A 22637-nucleotide genomic window follows, 5' to 3' on the forward strand; every position below is an offset into this window, starting at 1 on the left:
CATACAGTATTTTGATGCTTTACTGCAAGTTGTAGAGGCTATTTTGCTTAAATACTCATGGACCCTATTCCCTACCTTTTGTCTACTTTTTTTTTCTTATATACCTCATCCTCACTAAATCTTTAGATTCAGGCTTTTTTTCCTTAGGCTTCATGCTAGAATCATGTTTCTAGTATCTGGCACAGGGTGGTGCTGGGTAGAGAAGGTATACAGAGAATGGATTTGTAATTCTGCTTTAAAAAAAAAACATGAAACAAACTGATTTTGTTGGTTAAAGTCTTGAACTTAAGCCAAATTTGAATCTTCTCTGTGAGTAGAGAGCAACCTGTGGGAGTCAGTATACTGTGTTTTTGTTTTCCACAATTTCAGTGTGGTGTGGAAGCAGTAAAACTTTTAAGTGGAATGTATCCCTATAGCTTAGATGGCTGCTGTGAAAAACCTTGATCTGGATGTGTAATTTGACAAAGTTACGGACATGTAAACAGAGGTTTGAAAATACTGAATAAACTTTTTGGATGAATTAAGCTCAGGAACTGTGTGATACAGATTTATTTCCTGCTATCTGTGCTTTTGTTTTGTTGACTTCTTCAACGGAATTGATAGCAAGATATGTTCTGTTAACAGCTCTCTTAAGCACTCTATGGATGCTTGGAAATTTAAAATGTCATGACAAAGTGGAAAATATAAGCCTGGGTTAAATGTTGTTGCATACCTTCTGTAGTAGCAATATTAAAAAAAAAAATCCAAAATGACATGAAGACAAATATGGATTCGGTTATAAACTAACTTCCATGTTGAGAAACTTTAATAGTTGAATGTGTGGTGCCTTCACAGAAATTTTCAGGTTTTTTGTGTAAGACCAGTGGGGTCAATGAGAAAAATCCCAAATACTACAAGGCTGTTGGTAAACTCAAGAAGATAAGAACACCAGTCCAGTAGGAAATAGTGAAACTGAGTGCTCCAACCTTTGGCCAAGATTTCTAATGAAATATTTGCAGAAGAGGAGGAATAATTGAGGGCAAAGCAAACCTGTGGTGGTAATGTCTTCCACTTTCTCAAGGGTGATGGTGGCTTGTGACTGATGCATAGAAAATAATTTTAATTTCATCCGGACCCTACAGTGCAGTCGGTTGCTGGAGTAGCTGTATGTAGCCAAGTTCACTTTCCATCTTGTGCTGCAATAGATTGAACAAAAATGTGAGAGCTTGAGCTCAAGTTTATACTTTCCCTAAAGAGCATTGTGAGCTGTGGGCTGAGACACAGATCAAAAAATAGGAGTGGAAAAAAAGCAGATAAAAGTTTGAAGAGAAGATGGTGGCCACTGTTCCAGGGGACTGTTGTCACTGTGACTTTCCACTGGCTTGAGCCAAGATTTATGTATCAGTCTCAGTAGAAAACATTTCCTGATATTGTAGGCAGAAGGGCTAAGGTACCTGTTTTGTGATATTGTAAGCAGAAGGGCTAGGGTACCTGTAGTTTATAGAAGTTAACAGAAGTTAACACACAAGCATTTTGCTGCAAATTCACAATTTAACTTAGGCTTAGGTTATTGTTTGGGTGCTGATGTTACTGGCTCATGTGTAGACTTAAGTTGTGATAAGTGCTGTGTGTAATTCAAGGTGTCTTGCCTCTTCTGACAGCTTCAGGACTCATGTGGAGTAGCCAGTTGCTATATATAACTTGGTTCCTGTAATTCCTAACTGCTTTAGATACTGTGCTATCAAGATGCTCTTTTTAGTTTTGCACTTATTTTTCTATAAGATGGTAATGGTTCATCCTCCATCAATAATCTTGTTTTTAAAATCCTCTTTTTTAATAACATATTCTTAATGATTAAAGTGGTTTTCTTCAGTCTGAAAAAAAAGACTTGTTTTATCCACTTATTTTATCTTTTCTGTTTGTAGGAGAGGTCTTCTCACAATATACATGGCTAATCAAGTAAGTAGTCCTTTATTTCAATAAAGAATAAAAAGATGTAAGTTCCATGGGAAATGTCTTGTTTAAAGGTGATAGATGCTGACATTCATTGCAATTTTTTAATTGTCACAGGATTTTTCTTTAAGAATTATGCATAATTAGATAACTAAAACTCCCTTAAGAGTAAATTGTGATCAGAGGTCTTTCAGAAGTAGTTGTAAAGCAGAGGCTTGAAATGTCGTTCATTGTACTATGCTCAAAGTTTTGTGTATTGTAGCCCCAAGAAGATGGTAATTTTGTATTTCTCTTCTGTGATAGAATGGCATCTGATACTTAAATGATAATTATTTTGCAGACGAGAAATCCAACCCCATATCTTTTTGCAATTAATAATTTGCAAAAAATAATTTAATTTGCAAAAAATAATTTGCAGTTTTGCAATTAATAATTTTACAACTTGTGTCAGTTGTGCATGCAAACATTTTTGCCAAGATTGTATCAATTTAAACCTTGATTCATATTTCTTTTACTCCTTCAAATAAATAACATTTATCTAAATGATGCTTTGTGCATTAAGTCTTTCCAAATATAAAATGTTTCTGTTACTTGATCACTCCTGTAGGAAAGATCTTACTTTGCTAAAGGAATTATTGTAAACTTTTTGTACAGTTTGAATTGCATAACTAGTCACAGAAACTACAAAAAAAGAAAACAAGAATTGTGTTCAGACTACTGAGGGAGTTTGCTGGGGCCTCCGTAGAGCTGTGCATGAGTTGAACTCTGATGGTGATGATATGATTAATGACTAAAAGAGGTGAGACAAAGGCAATGTCTCACAGTACAGATTAGGGTGATAAAATTAATAGGTTCTCTTTTGTCCTTGTACAATTATTGTTGATGACTTGTAATTCTGAGTATTTTGTTGGGGCAGAACTTTTGGGAGGAGCTGATATCATGACATGTTTTAGCAGGTAAATATCCTGGAAAGTCCCTTTATGCATTTACGAAACCCATTATATAGTTTTCTCTGAAACTCTGGTGCTTAACAATTTCTTTTAGGCTGGAATTGTTTATTGGGTTCGTCTGTATTCATAGACTCTCTCTTTACGGATAGACTCATGAGGGGAGGTCTTTACAGACTTCAGAAAAGAAGAAATTAATTTTTGCTTTTCATTTTATTATTGTTAAAGTACCATTGTAACTTTTATAGCTTCCTCATTTGTATGACTTATACTCTGTCCATTATGAAGTTTTTTAACTTACTTTGAAAAGGTGACAAATTCTTCTTTTGAAATTCAATTAATTAGCTGTTCAGACTCCAGTAATGCATGGGAACAATGTTTGGCTCCTGCAAGGAAATCTTAACCTTGGACATTTTCCTTGAATTCAGAATGGCACTGTGTAAAACTCCTCATTCAAGGAAGAGAGGTTATAAGGACAGTGGTATTTAGTTAAATATACTATCACTCCTTTGGAATAGACTTTCCAAGAGGAGAGGGCAATAGGTGTGCTTAAAGAGCAGCACCTCTAAGTATCAAGGTTCTGAGAGAGCTGTCATTGTGTTCATGGCTCTAAGGATGAAGTGCCACACCAGTCACCTGGTGTTGGACAGAGTTGTAAGGGAAAAGTCAAGCTATGTGGTTATATTTTATGGATACCATTCGACATGGATAATCTCTTCAGCAAAATGGCTTATTTTAGTCACAAATCTTTGGTGAAGCCAGAGCTGCCAGGCTTTGCTCTGTAAACTCATGATCATGTGATACCTTGTTAGCAAGCCCTGTAATCACTGTAAATGTTTCCCGATTTGTGTTGCTTATCTTTGGTTTAGAACTGTATTTGCTTTTATAAGATTCACTTATAAAGTTACTAATCCTTTAAAACATGAATGTCTGTTATCTTTAGATTGCAGCATGTCCCATTTTGAAAACTGTCACATTTTAATAATTTGTGATGGCAGATTGTGAAATTAACCTGCATTTCTTGCATTCTGTAAAACTCGTGTCAGGACCTGTTAAGATGTTAATGGGACTAAATGTATTCCTTTGTTTTGTTTCATGTTTTGCTACACTGAATTTTGCAGCCTGAGCAATAATAATTAAAGCTTTTTGTGTGATTCTTCATGTGTGCCTTTGCCCAGGTAGGCAGGAGGTAACTGTAATTACTGTTGATTATTATAAGTGATTATCATGACTGCTGCACTGAATTTTTATAGCCAGATTAGGGCTTTTAAATTAGAAAATTTTAGTCCTATTGTCCTTTATTTAGTCTTTTTAAGTGTAGTTAGTTGGCAGTATGTGACAATTCGTCCTCAGTGATGAATTTACTCAGTGGAAAGGTGTGTTAAATCTTTATGCATGGCTGCTGCTTTTCATTTCACCGAGTTAAATGCAGTAGAACATGAAAGGCAGTAGGGTCTAAGGACTCTTGTTTTAAACGTGGCATTTTTATTGTTTTTTTGTTTGTTTGTTTGTTTTTAATCTGGAACTACTAGAAACTTGTGAATGGAAACATGTGAATAAGTGTCCTGGTTCATTTTAAATAAGTCAGTGATTATAGATTTATGTGAAACTGAACTCCGTAGATGCATTTCCTTGCTACTTGCATGTTAACATGACAGATTAAAAATAAGATGTTTAGGGTATATATGCTCTATGGAAACAAAGGATAAAAATGTTTTTTTCAGACTAGCTTGCTGCTAAATTGAAGCTATATAAGAATGTACTTTAGGATTTGTATTTTTTTTTAAGATAGTATTTAGCAATAAGCGTGGGACTGAAGCATTTGTAGTTTTTAATTTTAATGTGCAGAGTCTAAGATGAACTTCTTAGGTTCTCACTGGAAGTAATATGAAGTTTTTGAACTAAATTAGTATGCCTAAGTTCTAACATTGGTTAACATGTGTGTTTGAGACCTGAAGTTTCTGTAATAGCTCAGAACAGAGTAGTGGTAATCAGTGCTGTGGACACATGGAGCCATGGAGATTTCAAGTTCTATTTTGGATTGCATGTATTAAAGTCACAAAATTTCTAGGATCATAAGAGGTGCATTGATAGGAACGTATAAGATGATCCTTCATGGATAATTTGAGATCAAAAGGAACCCCAAGATTCCAGCAAAAGGTGGAAAGTGAAATGTAATCTTTCAGTTATTTTTATCTGGAACAGTAGATGATATTAATGACTATCCAAGAAGACGACCTATAGCTCTTGTTTCCAAACCCTTCACAACACTTTGTTGTGAACAGCCCAACAGTTGAGTTAGTGCTTTTACATTGAAGAAACTGTGTCTTTGGGTTAGTATTTGGCTTTTCTAGTGTTTAAAATAAAACAAAGGCTGCCTTCAAAATGCAGGGTAGGAAGAGACTAATCTGAACTAGGACTGATTTGAGATAAAGCTTCTTTGAGAAACAAAACTTCAGAAAAATTGCTATGTTGCCACTGAAATGCTACACCAGAGAGGAAGCAGTTACCCTAGCATGTGCTGAACTGCATGCTATGTTTGAAATTCAAACTGTGCATCACTACATCAAAGTCATTATTCATTCTCGGCTAGGAACTCTGGTGTATGGTGGGCTGCTTACAGAATTGGAAATGTTAATAAGAGACTTTTGAGGGTCATGGATTAAATGATATAAAGCTTTAGGACAAGGTGAAGCAGCTGGATGCAAAAGGCAGAGTGGTGCTATTGATGGCGGTTTCTTGAGAGATGGGAGGAAGAAGTGTAGGGGTATGTCCCCAGCCATAGAGAAAACATTACTGAATGAAAAGTTATAAATTTGAAAAGTAAGATAAGAAAGATAGGAAGAAAGGAAGTAGAGAAGCACAATCTACAGGTAAAACACAAAAATTTATTGTGACAAGAAACATGGAGCTGGACTGACGTAATGGGAGTTGGTGTGTGGGAGTGTTAGAGGTAAAACAAGTGAAAAAAAGATGAGAAAAAGTAGAGTTTATTCTAGTTAAAGCAGAGAGCAGGTGGTAAAAAAATGATGGGTTTGCTATGAAAGGATGGGATTAATTTAATAATTAAGAAAATTTTAGGAAGAGACTGGAAAGAGTCTCTTTCTCACAGAGAAATGATATTGTTGGTGTCCTGGAAATGGAAGTGGGGGAGATTGTCAGTAATTGCATTTGGATGGAGTTTACAGAGAAATCTGAGGATCCTTAATCTTATTTATTCCTGTGCTAATATTGGGTGCATCTACCGTTTATGAAATACTGCACACAGATCCTCATACACAGAGGAAGAGATATTATTTTAGAAAGTGCAGAATGAGTTGATCAGTGGCATTCCAGTGGGTGATGCTCTGCTTCTGTATATGATAAAGTAACACAGCTGAGCAGAGTTTTTTTCTGTTTTAAAGTAGTCCAAGAGTTTTACAGTTGAATTGTTTTTCAGCTGCATAAAATGGCTAAATCTGGGTTCATTTTGGCTGTATCATTGTTTATTCCAACTAGTCAAGTGTGAAGGTTGCATGTAAGTTGTGCTCTTAAAGCTTGAAATATTTGGTCTAGGAGCATGCAAAAATGCTGAAACACAGATTCAAAAATAAATCCCTCAGGATCTAATGGGGAAATAAGTATCCATTGCTCTTCAGTCAACTTTAACTCCAGATATTTGTATGATTTTTTTACAGGGTGGAAGTCATAGTGATTAAAAATATTACAAATTTTTCATGCTGTGTAATATTTTAAAAACCCTCAAAGCTATTAGCCTAAATTTAGATATCTGGCACACACAGAGAGCCAGGTAGATACCAAGCTTGACCAGAGATATGGCACAATATAGGACATGGTTCAAATGTTTGAGGCCAAGAACCCTCCAATATAATTTTCCATATACACTAAATTTGTTATTGTTTCATGCCTTTTGAGGGTGATAGGTGAATGGATGAAAGAAAGAGGAGTGAAACTTGCTGTGGCAAGAGAAAACAACAACAACCACTTTTAATCTGTGATTTTGCTGATCCTGTAGTTTTTTTTTGCTAAAGGCAAACTGGTAATATTGTAAAGGAAAGTACTTGCATGCAAGAAATGCTCTAACACTGAGCATTCCTGAGTGATTTTTCTTAGCAGCTTATCAAATGCTTTCTTTACAAAATTGCTGATGTATCTGAGTTGTTACAGATGTCTCAAGAAATACCTTGTGCCAGTTGCAATTAAATGAGGGAGTATACTATGAATAATGTAGGTTGAAGGGTGTTTTTGTTTTGTGGCGTTTTTTACAGTAATGTGCTATCATTTATCATTAATATAACTTGCAACTCAGAGAAATTATCACCCAGTGCTGCTACATACTATAAAACATTGTGTACCAATTCAAAAATATCCTTTAAAATGAAAAAAAGAACATTGTCACTTCTTTGTTTGTAACTCTGTGAAGTAACAGGTATTTAACACATCTCATTTGTTTCAGCAAAGCATTATATTTGGCTACACAGCTTATTCATCATAGCACAGGAAAATGTTTTGTTTGAACTTAGTAAACTGACATTTCATAAACAGGACTACCTGCCACCTTCTCTTCTCTATTTGGAACAGTTTCATCTTAATCAAAACACGGAGAGAATCCAAAATTATGAAGGATAGGTGGGTTTTCATTTTCCAAATGCACATTTTAAATGTTTTGAACCTTTCAGTTGTAGTAAAATGAATTTGACCAGTTCTGCCTTGTCTTTTTAAATAATTAAAGTTTTGTTGTATGCTTTCATGAAGTCCTTAGTACTAACATTATACAAAGACTGCCAGGATGTAATAGTTTATCTATTCTTTTAGCATATTAGTCAAGATAGAAATTAATGTTTTTTTAAAATTTTTCTAACATTTCAGAAATAATGTCCATAACTGAAAGTGCATCAAGTACATTCTTGAGATGCTTGTCTTCCAGGATTGCTTTGTCAGTGTTTTCTGTATCCCCCTTCTGGGGTGACAGTAGCTTTGATTATAGCAGCAGCTGGCAGGTAACCTGTATTATTGTCTGATGGTGTCCAAATTCCCCATTCATTCCTTGTATTGTCACCTTTTAAGCTGATAGTGTACTAGTTAAGGTAAAACTTGCTTAGTTCCTTCTTTCAAACAAAAAAGCCTTAAGTACTAAGCTACTTTTGTTTTGTTAGACTAGTAAGTGATTTTATAAGTTACTGTTGGAATAGTAGAAGTACTTTGATATTTGGTTTAGATTGGATACTAGGAAAAATTTCTTCACAGAAAGGGTTGTCAAGCACTGGAACAGGCTGCCCAGGAACACAACGGAGTCACCGAGCCTAGAGGAATTTAAAAGGTGTGTACATGTGGTGCTTGGGGACATGCTTTAGTGGTGGACTTGGCAGTGCTGGGTTAGTGGTCAGAGATGATGATTTTAAGGCTCTTTCGCAGCCTTAAACAATTCTCTTATACTGTGAAAATTTGAAAGCTCAGAGGGAAAGGTTTTCCTTCTTGCAAACTGTTAAACTGAAGCTTAGGATTGTAAAGCCTCATTTTGAGACAATGTTCTGAGGCATGTTCTGATTCTTGTAGGGAAGCATCCAGCACTGAGTCATTGCTGCCTGGGTGAGGGAAGAGCAAAAAGGACAGAATTTAGTCCTGGCTGGAAAGAAATCTGAAGTACTCACTTGTGGCAGAATTTCTGCTTTTGCATGGACAAACTCTCTCAGGTCATGTCTTGCTATTTGCTGTAGTTGATAATTTTTGTAGTTCTGTCACAAGCTAAGCCTTTAATTTTAGTGCCAACAGGACACAAGTCTTGTCTGGTATCAATTTAGACATTGGAATCAACTGAGCAGTGTTTTCTCTTGGGCTATAGTTCTAATATAACACATTTCAAGTTTGAAGCTCAACAGAGTAGTGAATCCCTGCTTCTAATAGTGGCATTTTTACAACTGTTTTAGCCCACATTGTGGCATGGGGTTTTGTCAAGGCTAGGTTGCTTCTTCTATCAGGTCATATGATGTTCCTTGGGAAGTCCTGCCTCCTGTTGTGGGATGGCTTTTTTTCTCCTATTTTGTTTGTCTGGGTTTAGGAAGAGAGAATCTTCTGTGGCTTCTGCTTCATTACTGCCTGGATCTTACTGGAAAAATAAGGTAGAAACCAAAGAGTTCGCATCTTTCCCATTTCATGGAAGGCACACTCAGAGCTCATGCAATGCTTGTTCTTTAAATATGGCCTTCACCTTTGTCCTGCCTCATAGTTTAAAGCTAGTTTAAAGCCAAGTGGAGTCAACCCGTTTTTCTCAGAGTGACACTTGGGCTATGGCTGATATCACAGCATGGACAGTCAGGCATCACAGATGCACTTGGTGACAGTGACAGTAATCTGGCTTGTGAAATTCAGGAAAAAGAACCAAGATCAATGGAATTTATCCTTTAGATTTTAAAGGGCAAATCTCAACAAAGAAAATAATGATGATAGTTTACACTTGAAGACAGTGTGCTGGAATGAGAAATAGGATTTTTTTTCATGTCATTTCAGTAGGCAATCCTTAATGCTCTATAAATGGGAACAAAATATGGCCTTCTTGGACACTTGATAGCACTTACATTATGAAGTTTCTTTCAGAAACATATCAAAGGAAGGAAATAAATCCTAATGAAACAGGATTTACAGAGTCAAAGATCTGCATAACTAGAATAGGCTGGTCACCCATTCCTATATTTTTTTCCTTTGACAGGTTAAGCTGAGAGTTGAGAACAAACTTCTATTAATTTTAAGCTCTTACTTATTTGGTAATGGTGCTTATTTGATGTATATCTAGTTGTGTATAGGCATGTGTCTGCAGAAACAAAAACTGTCCAGGCAAGAAATGATTTAAACTAAGCCTGGCTTTGGATAAGGATCTAGAAAAGAAAGCTGGATTTTTCTTCCAGAAGACGTGCAACTGTTCTTTAACCTTGTTAAACTTCTGCTTTTGTCTCATTGTCTCAGCATCCCTGAGGTACAGAATAGTTCAAGAAGAACTGCCAGTCGTATACTGGGGTGGTAAAGTAAATGCAGTATAAATGTAGTAGTAGCAAAAAGCTAAACTTTCAATTAAGATGTCAATAAAGTTAATATAGACTACTTGAAGTATACAGAGTTTTCTGAGAAGTTTGGAGGAATATGGATGCTATTCCAAAGAAATGGGTGCTTTTTGTTGCTTGACAGTAATGTTCAGATTTATTTCATACTCACCTAAACAGAAGAAAAATTTTACCCTTTCATGGAATGATTGAGTTTATTGTGCTGAATGTTCAGGGAAGTGTATTGTAAGATCAACATTTCCAAACTCCTTGCTTAGAAATTAAATGCAGATGTTTTCAAATAATCAAAGACTTGGACATGCTTTATTCTAGTCGACAAATACTCAAGACACTTTCCAAAAATTTTATTTTGGAATTCACAATTAGATGCCATAAATGGGTAAGCTATATACTTTACACATATCATGTTCTGTGGGATATGCAGTTTGGCAACTGAAACAGGCACTATTGAAATAAATTGCTACTTTTAAATATAAACATTACATAGAATTCATATGAGGAGGGATATAAGCTGAAGTCTTACTTTTTTTTTGAATGGTGCATAATGTAGTCTAATTTGATTAACAGAATGCTTCACATAATTAAATTATGGGTAATCATGGCACTCTGTGAGGATTTTAATAGGTTGAAACTTAAGGTCATTATCACTGCCCCCACCCTAAATCTAAAAAAGGCAGGTTTTAAAATTAGGAGTCATGTGAACTTAAACATTGCTGATGTCTTCACTTTTAAGTAATACTGTAATAAAGTTAGATCCTGGCAGCTGGCATTCTTGTGGATTGACATGGCTAATTGGCTTTGGCATCTTAGCCTCAGGAAACCTCATCCATCAATTCAGAGCAGGACTTTTGGCAAGAGTCAGAGAAAACATTTAATACTTTGTCTCTTGCTTTCTGTGTAAAGCTGCTTTGCATTTCGAGCTTTCCTGTGTGTCTCATTAGAAACTCAGTGTAATACTTATCATTATTCTCTTTTAACATGATCTTTTATAATGAATAACTGTCCATTTAACTTTCTAGAACAAGAATGTCAATATTACAATTCAGTTTTGAGGCTTACCTCTCAGCCACAGCTGATAGCTTATATGGACTTTCTTACAAGAAATATACCAGCTAAAGAAAGGTAATTGACTTTTATAGTTAACTCCTTGCTAGTTAGTAGTGGAGTTGAAAGTAATGTGTAGCTTCAGATTCTGAAGAGCTCCAGACAGCCATCTCTAGTGCATTTAGCATTTCTGATTATGAGAATTTTTGTGGGCAGGGGTTTGATGGAAGAGAAAAATAAGGCCAAGAGAGAATTTAAGACTTCCCAGCAGGGCAAATCCAAGTTGTTTCAAGATGGTTGAGGATTTTTTTGGTGGGAGGAAAGGTCTTCTGGTAAAAGCTAGTGAGAGAAAGAATCTCCTGTTCTTTCTGTTTCACGAGAATCTTAGTAGTTAGTCTTCATCCCTTCTCTCAGATCTTCACATTGTCTGGCAGTCCTTGTACCTTCCTCAAGCCTTTGAAAAACACAGGCATTATCCTCCTTTTTCCAGCTTCAGTCCCTGTTACCTGGCAGTTTCTGCTGCCCGCTCAGGCTTCTAAGTTTATGAGGTTTGGGTGAGAAGGGCAAATGGCCCTGCTCTGGGGGAAGTGAGGTGAAGATGCAATCTAGAGACTGGAAAAGTTGGGAGCTTAAGTAAAACTAATGCTTTTTTATTCCGTACATAGGTGCAGATATGGAAATGTACATAAGGTGTAGATATGGAAACGTCTTTGGAAGAGAGGGATTTTTTTCCATTTCCAGCATTATTTCCCATTTGCATCTCCATGTGCTTCAGAACAATGCTCAGGGTCCAGGTACAGCTGGAGGAGGGCATGCTCTGAGTGTTCAGTGAAGCAGGTGAAAAGATGCTGCAGGCTTGTCACTCCTGTGCTGCCCCAAACCCTGGAGTCCTCTGCTAAAGCTTGAAAATCAGAGTCTCTTGGAGTGAGGCATGGCAAGAGTGTGTTTGAGGCAGAATGTTATTAAAGGCTCTACTTTGTCCAGTGGTGAGCTCAGGCATGAAGAATAGAGGAAAAGTTGAGCTGGGTTCTCTGCAAGCTCCTGACAGGGAGCAGTTTTGAGGAACAATTGTAAGGACCTAGTGTCAGATACTAGATTTACCAAGAACACACTAAACTTTATTTGGCACCATCTTGTTGGAGCATAAAGGAAATGGGGTAAAGGTGTTTTTGTGTATTCAAAAATGCGGTAGTCAGTGGATCAGCATAATTGCTAACTGAGTGCATTGGATGAATCTGTAAACATCCACTTTGTCTCTCTACTGCCTTCTGACAAAAATTGTACTGTATGGAACTGTGGCATCTTTATTTTTTGAGGTTTTGGCAGTCCTACTTAAAATCATTGAGTTACTGTGTTGATGGTAGTTGTTGATAAGCTACTTCTGTATGGCTTCTTGGATGGTTCAGGTGTTTCAAAAACTAGTCATGGAGTGCAGATTTCATTTTGTACAATTCTGTTTTCAAAATACACAGAATGAAGGTGTTTCTAAGAGGACAAAAGTTTGCAAAGTTTAAATTTATTCTGGTGATTTGTGATTTGATTTTTTTTTTAAAACACAGTGTTAATCTTGCTATAGAACTGGCCAGTGGAATGAGCAGGCATTCTTTCTGATTAACTGCATATTAAATTTAATTATTATTTTCTGTGCTCCATATGTTTCAGTTGAAATTAAATCCTTCATGTTTTAATTGCCTATATCCAGTTATAGTATATTAGTGCCAGTTCTAGTCTGATACTGTTCCTGACATCATTTATAGGATGATAATTAAACAGAGCAGCAATTTCAACCCAGAAGTCATTCTGCTCCTTTTGAAACTCTGAGCTGTCAAAATAAAAGTCAACTGTGCATTTACATTCTTTAAATAGAGTTCCAGAGAAAGTTCTGGAGCTAAACCAGTTTGATCTAAAAATTATAACTATTATAACCAAAAATTATAACTTTTTTCCCTACAAAAATAAGTTATTTTCAGAAATATTGCAGTTAGTTTCTCTGTTTTAATGGTTTCTGTGATGCAAAACAAAAACTGTACCTCTGCACATACAGTCAAAAATATTGTTCTCTTTTTCACTTCTACATGTTGAAATATTTTCTGTGTTAAAAAATATTTCTTGTGCTATGTATAAGATGGTTTTAAAAGCCTTTTTGTGAAAGAGTAAATGTTTTTGCTTATGTTTAGAGTCAGATAGAATGGATGTGCTGGTGTATGGCAAATGTTAACACGTGGCCACTGAAGTTCTTTACATGCTCCTGTTACAGGATACACAGATTTTTAAACAATGCTGAGACTAAGTTTTTTAATTGTCTAAACAGTCAGTGGTTTGGCATTCAGGGGGAGGTGGTTCATTTGAAATCTTGTCTCTGTGATATGCTCCTTATGCCTCTAATAAGGTTAGAAAAGCGGAGGAGGACAGCTTCTAGCACAGCTTGTAAATGTCAGTCTGGATGGAAGACAGGTCAGCTTGAAAACCATATTGGTGTTGGAAAATGAAAGGAAAAAATTCTTCATTGACGCTGAGCTCTAATGAGGAAACATTGGTAAAGAAAATGTAGAATTTCTTGGTATAGCAGAAGGAAGTAATTCTAAAGTACCAATCTACATCTGTTAAATGTGAGGAAAGAAGGAATAAGATTTATTTTATCTACATCTAAATCTGACTGGATTTTCTAAGGCAGATTTTTGCCTTCGTTTTAGTCCTGTTCATGTGTGAAACTTGCCAGCTAGTGTCCTGTATTTAAGACTGTTATGTCTTTGGAAGATAAACTGACTTTCATAGTATTTTTAAATGAAAATTCAGCAGTGAATGTGACATTATAATTTTTTCTGAATCTACTCCTCTCTCTTTTCTACCCTTTCCGAAAATGGATCAGTAAATCAGACTGACTATGGAAGTTTCAATAGTGCATCAGATACTGTATCTTAGTACAATATTCTGCTGAATGGGATTATTTCTGAGGAACTGCATTGTTTGAGATTGATCTTGTGTGGTCACTTCCATGTGAACTATTAATGTTTTTGTAATGTGAGCAGTGTGATTCTTTAAGGAGTTTTTTTCTGGTTCAGTAACTCTTCTCTGTCTGCTCAGATGCAATGAGATGCCTCAATACCTGCTGCTGTCCTCAAATCTCGAGGACTGCAGGAGATTTTTGCAGACTTGATTGAAATAAGTCTGGAAATGGAAATTCCCTGTTCAGTATTTCTAGGGAGAACAATGATCTAAACTGGGAATCAGAAAGAGAGGCTGAACATCATATGTTTATGAACGTAAGTTTCTCAACTTTAATGCCTGGCTTATGTTGATAGAACATTCAATAAACTGGCACATAGGCCAGTGTTTCTTGTGTTTCTGAATTTTGTAAAGTATACCTGCCATAATTTGAGTTTAAAAACATAGACACAGTTTTCAGTAAGATGTGTTAGATTTAATATTCATAGAAAGTAAACAACATCATTAAAAATGTCCTGAATTTGCTTAACACGCCTCCAAAATCAAAGTTAATAGAGTTGTTTTTGTTTATGTAAAATCATCTGTATCAGTAACCTTGAATAAAATAACTGTTGGCTTCACTCTTACACAAATATGCTGGTACAGTTTCTGAGACAAAATTCTATTTGGAGCTCTATTTAACTTAAATAATTTGATGTGTTTTGCAGATCACTATGTTGAATAAAAGATCTTTAAATATCAGTCATATTACAAAAATTTTCAAAGAGCAGATTGTAGAGTTGGATTGGAAATACATACCTTTTAGATGTGTAAGCTCATGCCCCACTAGCTGCTTATAAATACTTTATAAACAATTGTATTTATTTTGAATATTTGAAAATTTTAAATTCTTCAGATGCTTGTATAGAAATTTTTTTGCTTAAGAAGTACAAAAACCTTCCCTGCTTCTTGACACACACACATGGATGTGTGCATCCCTGCATATACTTTCTCTCTATTTTTCTCTTTCTTTCTGTTTTTATTAACCAGGAGGAGCTTTGGAAATTGTGGTCATTGTTTTATGTAAAAATATAAAGTTGGTTTTGGTCACGACAGTTCTTTTAACACGATGCAATTTTCTGCTGTGCAAAAAATTATTTTTTGAATAACCTTTTTACTTTACATTTAAACCCTGATGTTCATTGTGTCTCTTACTTATTCCTGGCCTAATTAAGACTGCTGGAAGCTGAACCATGTTCCTGAGCGTGTTAAGCTGTGCAAACTGGCCCCTTGAGTCCTGAGCCAGGACTCTGGTGCACAATATCAACTGTTTTGTATTGAAATGGATACGCTAAACTTGAATATGGGCGTTGTTTGCTAATGCTTGCAAATCACAGTAAGTTGCTGGCCTTAGGCAAAGCAAGATGTAATGGGAATTCACTGACATAAATAACCTTGCTGGAGAATTTTGCCATGGTCATAAATAATGAAGCTCTTGGATCCCTCCCTCCTCTCCCCAAAAGAAAGTCTGTATAGGTTTCTACTGGATTTCCTGATTCCTTGCTTGTATGGCATTTATGAATCTGAATGAACCAGAAGTTGAAGATGTTTCTGCTTTGACAAATTTTAGAATAAGGCCTCTCACTGATTTTTTAAGAAAGCTTTACTGATGGACACAAATATGTAATTTTTCTCTCAGAATTCTAGTTTCTCTGCAAAGTAGCCTGTATATTGTGCATATAGAGACTCAAGTAATGTGTGCTAAGCTGGAAGGACTATATTTGGAACTTCTACTGAATGGAGTTACTGCAATCTGTACTTTGAGCAGTAGTTCAAACCAAAGTCAAATTGATTTCTCTTAAACAATATTCACTCATGTGAGGTGGGGGTGGAACGAAGCCTCAGTCACAGGTCAAGGGTATGGAAAACCTTAAACCCATGGAGTGAATTGAAAATAAAAAGCTGATGTGAGACGTAGTAGAATGGCTCACAGGAATTTTACAACGGGGTTAAGAGGAAGGGCCAGCATAAAGGTCTGTCGATGAGCATCATGACCTTCAGCAAAAGCAGGTGATTGAGTACTTGAGACTTACTGAAAACATAAGATCAAACAAACTGTTAGGCGCTAAAGTGAAGAAAATAAGTTGGTGTTTTGCAATATCCTAAGAAACAAAACCTGTAGTTGATGTTTGTGTTTGTATTTTTAACGTATTTTTTCAGTTCATGGGTCATCCTGTGTGCAAAATGAGCAGATTCATCAACAGAATGCTCTCAGTTGGAGGGAACCCACAAGGATCACAGAATCCAACCCTTCACTGAATGGCCCATACAGGGACTGGACACACAGCCTTGATGTTACTGAATTAGGACTGTGTTCTGACCAACTGAGCTCATTGTACATCTGGGTCTCACACTATAGGCATTTCCAAATTAAGTTGTAAGACCATGTATTTTTTTTTTTTGGCTGTAGTACAGATGTGATTATTTTCACTTTTTCAACCTGCCAAATCTTCTGCATGGACTTCAGTGCACTGTACTGAAGTATTTGCAAATATTTGCAAATGCAATAATTCTCCACTGGTCTGTGGTCACTTCTATCTTGTACTCAATTGTTTACTATTTATATTATAGCAGTGTTCAAATCGTTGCTTTGAGTTTGAACTTGTAATTTCAAATGCAGAGAATTAATTAATTAATCTGTTACTTCACTGATTGCTTACATGTTGCTCAAATCAGAAAAGTCAGATAAAACAGGACATCTCCCTGATTAGAGGTCTTTTTTTGTTAATAAAAGCAAGTTTGCAGAGTATATTTGCATTACATGTAAAAATCATTAAACTCTTTTGGGTTAACCAGGAGTTTACAGGTCACTTGAATGGGTGATTTGGAGAAAAAATACTTGGCAGGTTTAGTAATAGTGTTAATACTGAATTTTGAGGGCACAAAAAACATGATTGAGAGCTCCTGGAATATTTTTAAATAATCACCCAATATGTATTAGATTAATAAAATAATGAGAGGAAGTTCATCTCACTAAACACATTAACTCTGACAGTTTCTGTGCCATTTTCTTTTCTCATGACGCATTTTTAGCCTGACTGTTGAAACTAGATTGATGAATGTTTAGGTCATGACACATGATGATCCTTGAGAATAACAACTTAATTGCTTACAACCAGATGCAACCTGGTGTAAATATATTCTGAGATTACAGACAATGCTGTAAGTGGTGAGACTACAAGGAGTGAAGATGAGCTGTTGCTCTGTGCAAGTTGTCACTGAGTGAAGTTGGTAGGTGACTCCATTTGATGCTGGATTGGCAAGCAGTGGCATAGGTGACAGAAAAACAAAAACAAACAGAACCAGATTCCTATGAACTTTCCAATGTACTAAGTATTGGTTAAGGATGAAAATAGAGGCTAAGACTAAGGGAAAAGTACACTTTGTGTGTTTATCTCAAAAATGTGGGCCTTTTATTTAAAATAGCAGCATTTAGGAATTTTTAGTATGGATAGATTTTCTTTTCATAAAGCAATTTAGAAAGTTTAAAGACTAATAAGATGTGTCATCAGAAGAAAACTGGAAAAATAGATTGGTTAGAAAAAGGAGAGTAATTTACCCCTTGGTAAGAGAATGCCAAGATTGCTTGGTTAAAGAATTGATAAAATATTCCTGTTCTGCAGGTAGAAAACAAATACAGAGAAATTGTATATATCTTCATGATGAACTTAGAAGCACAGAATTTTGTATTTTTAAAATTTCTTCATATTGATAGTTTTCAGGCATCCATGTTCACCAACTCTATTTTTAGTTCTTTGAATTCAGCCACAGAATTTCAGATTGACACTGCAAAAGTGAGGATCATGCAAATATGGCCAAACACTAGGTGGAAGAGCACCTATTGTCATTGTCATAAATGCTCTAGGAAAGAGGAAACTGAGAAGACAAGTTTTTGCTATTTATAGTTTGTCCAAGATTGTAAAAATGAGAGTTGGTTCTAAAGCCTTAACACTGTTCCACTGATGAAGTGGCAGTAATACTGTGCATGTGGGGAGAAAACTCCTCTTTTATATGTACAGTGATGCATTCTTCACTCAGACAGGAGGTCAAAAATATGAAGAAAATGTCAGTTCCACATTTTGTAGCTATTAAACACCCTCATTTTCCTTACTCCCTTCAATTTAATATTTGGGATGTTTGGGAAAGGAGTAGAGGATAAACTGAAAAATCATTATCATGTCACTATGTAAATCATGGGTGTGCTGACAGGTTTACTACTGTCTGCAGTTCTGGTCCTCTTTAAAGTGTAATAGAAGTAGAGAAAGTACCTCGTGGAAAAATAAAGATGCGAAGGTGTTGAAGAACAAGTGTAAGTGGAGAAGCTAAGTTCAGTAAACTTAGCCTGGGGGAGAATGAGTAGGAGACCAGAAATGTAAAATCGTGTTTGTATGGAGAGGGGGAATGGTGTTGAATTATTTACTTGTAATGCAGGAATAAAGGCATGCCAAAGAAAACTGTTAGCGGTTCAAAACAAACTGATGCACACAGATGCAAAGCTACACAGGACAATTAGGATGCCAAAAGCTTTCTTGTGGGCTGTTAGAGAAATTGTGGGAAAAATAATTCATTAGGGCAATCACATGTGGCGATCCTATATGTTGTTTTGGCAGCTGTGCCCTGGAATTTCCTTCACTCTATGGAAGGGAAGGTGTTTTTCAGGCATTTGTTGGTGGTTTTTCAAAACCAGGAATTGCGCTAGCTGTGTTGTTAATCTCTTCTTTGTGGGCCTGTGCTCTGGGATCTAATACAGATATTTCTCCTTCAGCCTGTGGAGTGGGAATTCACAGGCTTTGGACACCTACATCTGGCAAGGCAGGTCTTCCACCTCAGGCCAGTTCGGTTTCAATAGCAGGAAGGGATTTTGCCATCTGTGTAAGCTGAGGAATGATTCCCACAGTTAGTGGGGTGACCTACTGGACCTCCAGGAGTCCTTTGCAGGGCTTGCTGAAGCACATCCCTCCCCTTCCCACTGCCTCTAGGTGTGTAGGCTTTTAACTGTGAATACTGTGAATTTTTCATTCTCCTAGCTGTCCATAGAATAATTAGTTGAGCATACATAAGCAGGATTTTCTCTCTAGGCCTAATTCTTAATTCTTCTTACTTTATGTAAAAATCCCAGGCGAAACAGGCGCTAAAGAAAATGCAGGGAAGCCACATGGCATTTGGTACTTCAGAGCGTGTGTCCTGGAATCCCTGGACAAACAGTGTGTGTTGTTAGCACCTGGTTACTCAGAGATAGTGTGTGCTTGGGTGGATGTATCTTACCTTACCAAATCCTCTGTTAGTGTATACAGATGGGGAGAGTGCTTTTTTTCAGCTGAGCTTGTCCCTGACAAATGTGGGAATCTCTTTTCCAATGGATGGACAGGGGGAAGCTTTTAGCTGTGTGACTAGGAAGACTTCTGTAACACTGATTCCATAGTTTTGCTTGACCTTGTTAGATAAAGCAGATCTCTTCCCCTTCCCTCCTTGCTACTTTAAAAGCACTTGGACTCTTTAATTGTCATAGAAAATATAGGCAGAAGTGATATTTAAAGGAAAAAATACAAAGAAATACTGGATGCTTTTAGAGAACTCTCTATACAAGTTCTGCTTGAAACTCTGTTTATTCTGTTATCTGGGGGAAACAAACTCCTAGAGGGGTGGTGAGGTATTTCTTTTGTCAAGCTAGAAGGATGGAAATGACATTGACTTTGTGACTGAAGAAGGAGGAGATAGCTTCTTTTACAGGCCTCTTTTGAGTCTTGGCAATTTTCTCAGGTTATTTTTCAGTGGGAAGATAAATATGCTGTATATGGAATCTTGGATGTAAATATCTGAAAATGTAGAACACTAAATAATAATAATGTGTATTTCCTAAATAATTTTAACGGGAAATTGAATCATTTGGCAATTGGGGCTGCTACAGCTTTTGAAGGGTTACATGCTAATTTTAGCTGGAGACTTTTAAGTAAAATAGATTACATTAACATTTCCTTTAAGTAATAGATATGTAACTGAAAGATGTATCTGATTCTTTGAGAATATTAAAAATTTCCTGGTTTTGATTTAGAATGGTCAAAATGTTAGGCCTTGTAAAATTCTTTGTATAAGAACTTAGGAATAAGGGAGCTTTTTTGGTTTTGATGGGCTTGAGCATCTTTTCCATATGGATTCAATTCACGTTTTTATCGGAATGTGGAAGTCATTACTCTGACATCTGAAACTGAGGTAGCAATAAAAAAAATTATCACAAACAAGACAGCAGACACAAATGATTTTGTGTGTATCACTGGGTGGCCCTTTTGAAACTTTCCCAAAGTTAATTGGTTCCAGATATTTGAGAATTAAAATTGTATTGTGACAAATTTATTTCTGGTCATATTTAACTCGAGTCTTCTCAGTAAGGAGGCTTGAACAAACAGAAGAGTTGTCAACCCACTCATGTCTGTCTCCAGTTTTTGTTGTAGTAGCTTTAATCCCAGTGATTTGGTTTAATAAAGACCACTGAGAAAACAAACACTGGGGGTGACTGCACTGCTCTTGTAAATTATTTATCATATCTCTAAGGTTTTACTGTGGTGTAAGTGCTGCTGTGTTAGCTTAAATTGTTCACAAATATGTCATGTTGGATTAAATGCCTATGTAGAGTTTATGTGTGCCTGGGAGCAATGCTTCCTGCTGTCTGGGGTGGGATTGGTGTGTGTGTGTGCAGCTGGGGACACACAGTCTTGCCCTTGCTCTTGTAGTGAGTGAATGTCCAGAGCAGGCTAAACACAAAACCTGAGGTTTCATGCTCTGCTTCCAGTAGAGCAGATGCTGCCTTACACAGGACAGTGTGTCTGAGTGTTTTGTGGTTGTAGACATTCTGTGAGGTCTTGGCTATGTCAGTGATGGGATTGTTTTGCTGTTCACCTCAAGTTCCATGTGTCGGGAGCCCAGGGGCTTTGCCTCAGGGGGGCAGGAGCCTGGAACAGGGTGTGCAGCATCTCAGGTTGTTCTGCTTTTGATTTGATACAATGTATTTTCTGTACAAAATATGGTACATTTTCAAATAATTGCAAATAGGAGACAGGTGTGGCTAAGTACCATCTTAAGTGCATACTACACACATTGTCATGTGTCTTCCTGTACTGTAGTGTGTTCTACTGCTTAGTTATTCAGAATATTTATTGAATATTCATATGCAGATATTACATAACAGTAGCTTTATTTTTTCCATTTTAAAACTTAACTTGGGCAGGAAAAGCATTAAAAAATGAAATTACCTTAGTATTTACTGTTCCTATCTTTTCAGTATGTACCTTAACCCTTTTATTTTTCCTATAGGAAACAAATTTTTAATGAAATTTTTCAAATTTCTTAAACTTATATTGCAGGACTCAAGTGTTAATCTTGAAAGATTTTTAACATTTAGGGTTTGAAATTGCTAAAGCTGTTTTTGACAAGTTATTGAAGTCTTGCAGTAGTAAAGGCAAAAGTGGTAACTGCAAAGAGTTAATTAGGTTTCTCTTAATGTAAGGATCTAATATGTACCTCAGTATACCAAGTTCATCCAAGTTCTTGGAAGATAGTCTTTTTCTTCTCAGAGATTGTAATTTATCAGGTGTGACACGCTGGTAATAAGATACACATTCAAACCCCCACATTTTACATGTATATTTATGTATATGTATATTCACACCTGGTGAAAGGAAGAGAAAGCCTTTGTCCTTTTGTATGTTTTCCAGAATTAGCAGTAAGTAAAAATGTTAAAAGGAAATGTTTGATTTGTGTAGGCATGGGTTTAATTAATACAAGTCTACATTCTGTAAGTGTTGTGTTAGTAAAATTTATGAAAGAGCACTAAACTGCATTAGGGTAATTTATGGCCCAAATAAATGTCAGTTGCTAAGGTAAACTGGTATAGAAACAGTGTAACTAGGATTAAAAAAGTGAAGAGCTAGAGTAAATTGCAAACATTGTAAGAACAGGGATACAATTCTTTCTTTATGTTCACCCAAGCAAGTGTAAGTTCATTTACAATATATTTATTAACAGTCTGAGGCTAATAAAACAACACTTACAGAGCAATTTTGGGCACTTTCCAGCTCTCTGTATTGTGCAGTGACAAGTTAGGCCAGTGCTTTTTTTTATTAAGAAAAAAAAGAAGGAATCTGTATTCCTGGCTCCTTTATAAGGTTGTTAAATGTGCCATTTGGCATTTCAGAGCACTGCTTTGCATTGTGCTCAATTAGTGCGGACGAGGCAATCACAGCGCCAGTTTCAGAAATGTGCCTAATTACTATAAACCACTGAGGGATCCATTCATTTTGCCTTTCTGGCTCTGTGGGTGCCAGCCACAGAGACTCCAGCAATTTCTGAGGCCTAATCCCGAGTCACTTCTCCATGTTTCTGTGGCACTTGGATTTTAGAACCTGGGGGTCTGGCTGTGCATGACCATGTGTTGCTCTGCAACTGTGTCTGTAGTATATTCTGGGACTGAGACCTTGGTGTATAGGAAAGGATTGAGAATGGCCCTTTAGCCCTTTCTACACACACTTCCCTCCCAAAGAAGGATGTGCCTTTTTATGTTTTATTTTAAATTATACTGATTCCTGCCACAGAGAGTCTTTATTAGTTATGAAGGCTGTGGATCAATTTTTGGAATAGGATTTACTTGTAGTCTATGCTAATCATTATGATTTACTGGCTA

At 36.4% G+C, this 22637-nt stretch overlaps 1 protein-coding gene across 2 annotated transcripts in view; it reads left to right on the forward strand.

Moving 5' to 3' along the window:
* Nucleotides 1-22637, forward strand: part of TMEM135 (transmembrane protein 135) — a 158265-nt gene that overhangs the window by 32952 nt on the left and 102676 nt on the right. For both annotated transcript variants that reach the window (XM_021545028.3, XM_021545029.3), the window contains exon 4: nt 1905-1938. In XM_021545028.3, the coding sequence (XP_021400703.1) occupies nt 1905-1938 (34 nt within the window). The remainder of the gene's footprint in view (nt 1-1904; nt 1939-22637) is intronic.

This window comes from Lonchura striata, chromosome 2 (assembly GCF_046129695.1).
Source record: "Lonchura striata isolate bLonStr1 chromosome 2, bLonStr1.mat, whole genome shotgun sequence".
NCBI lineage: Eukaryota > Metazoa > Chordata > Aves > Passeriformes > Estrildidae > Lonchura > Lonchura striata.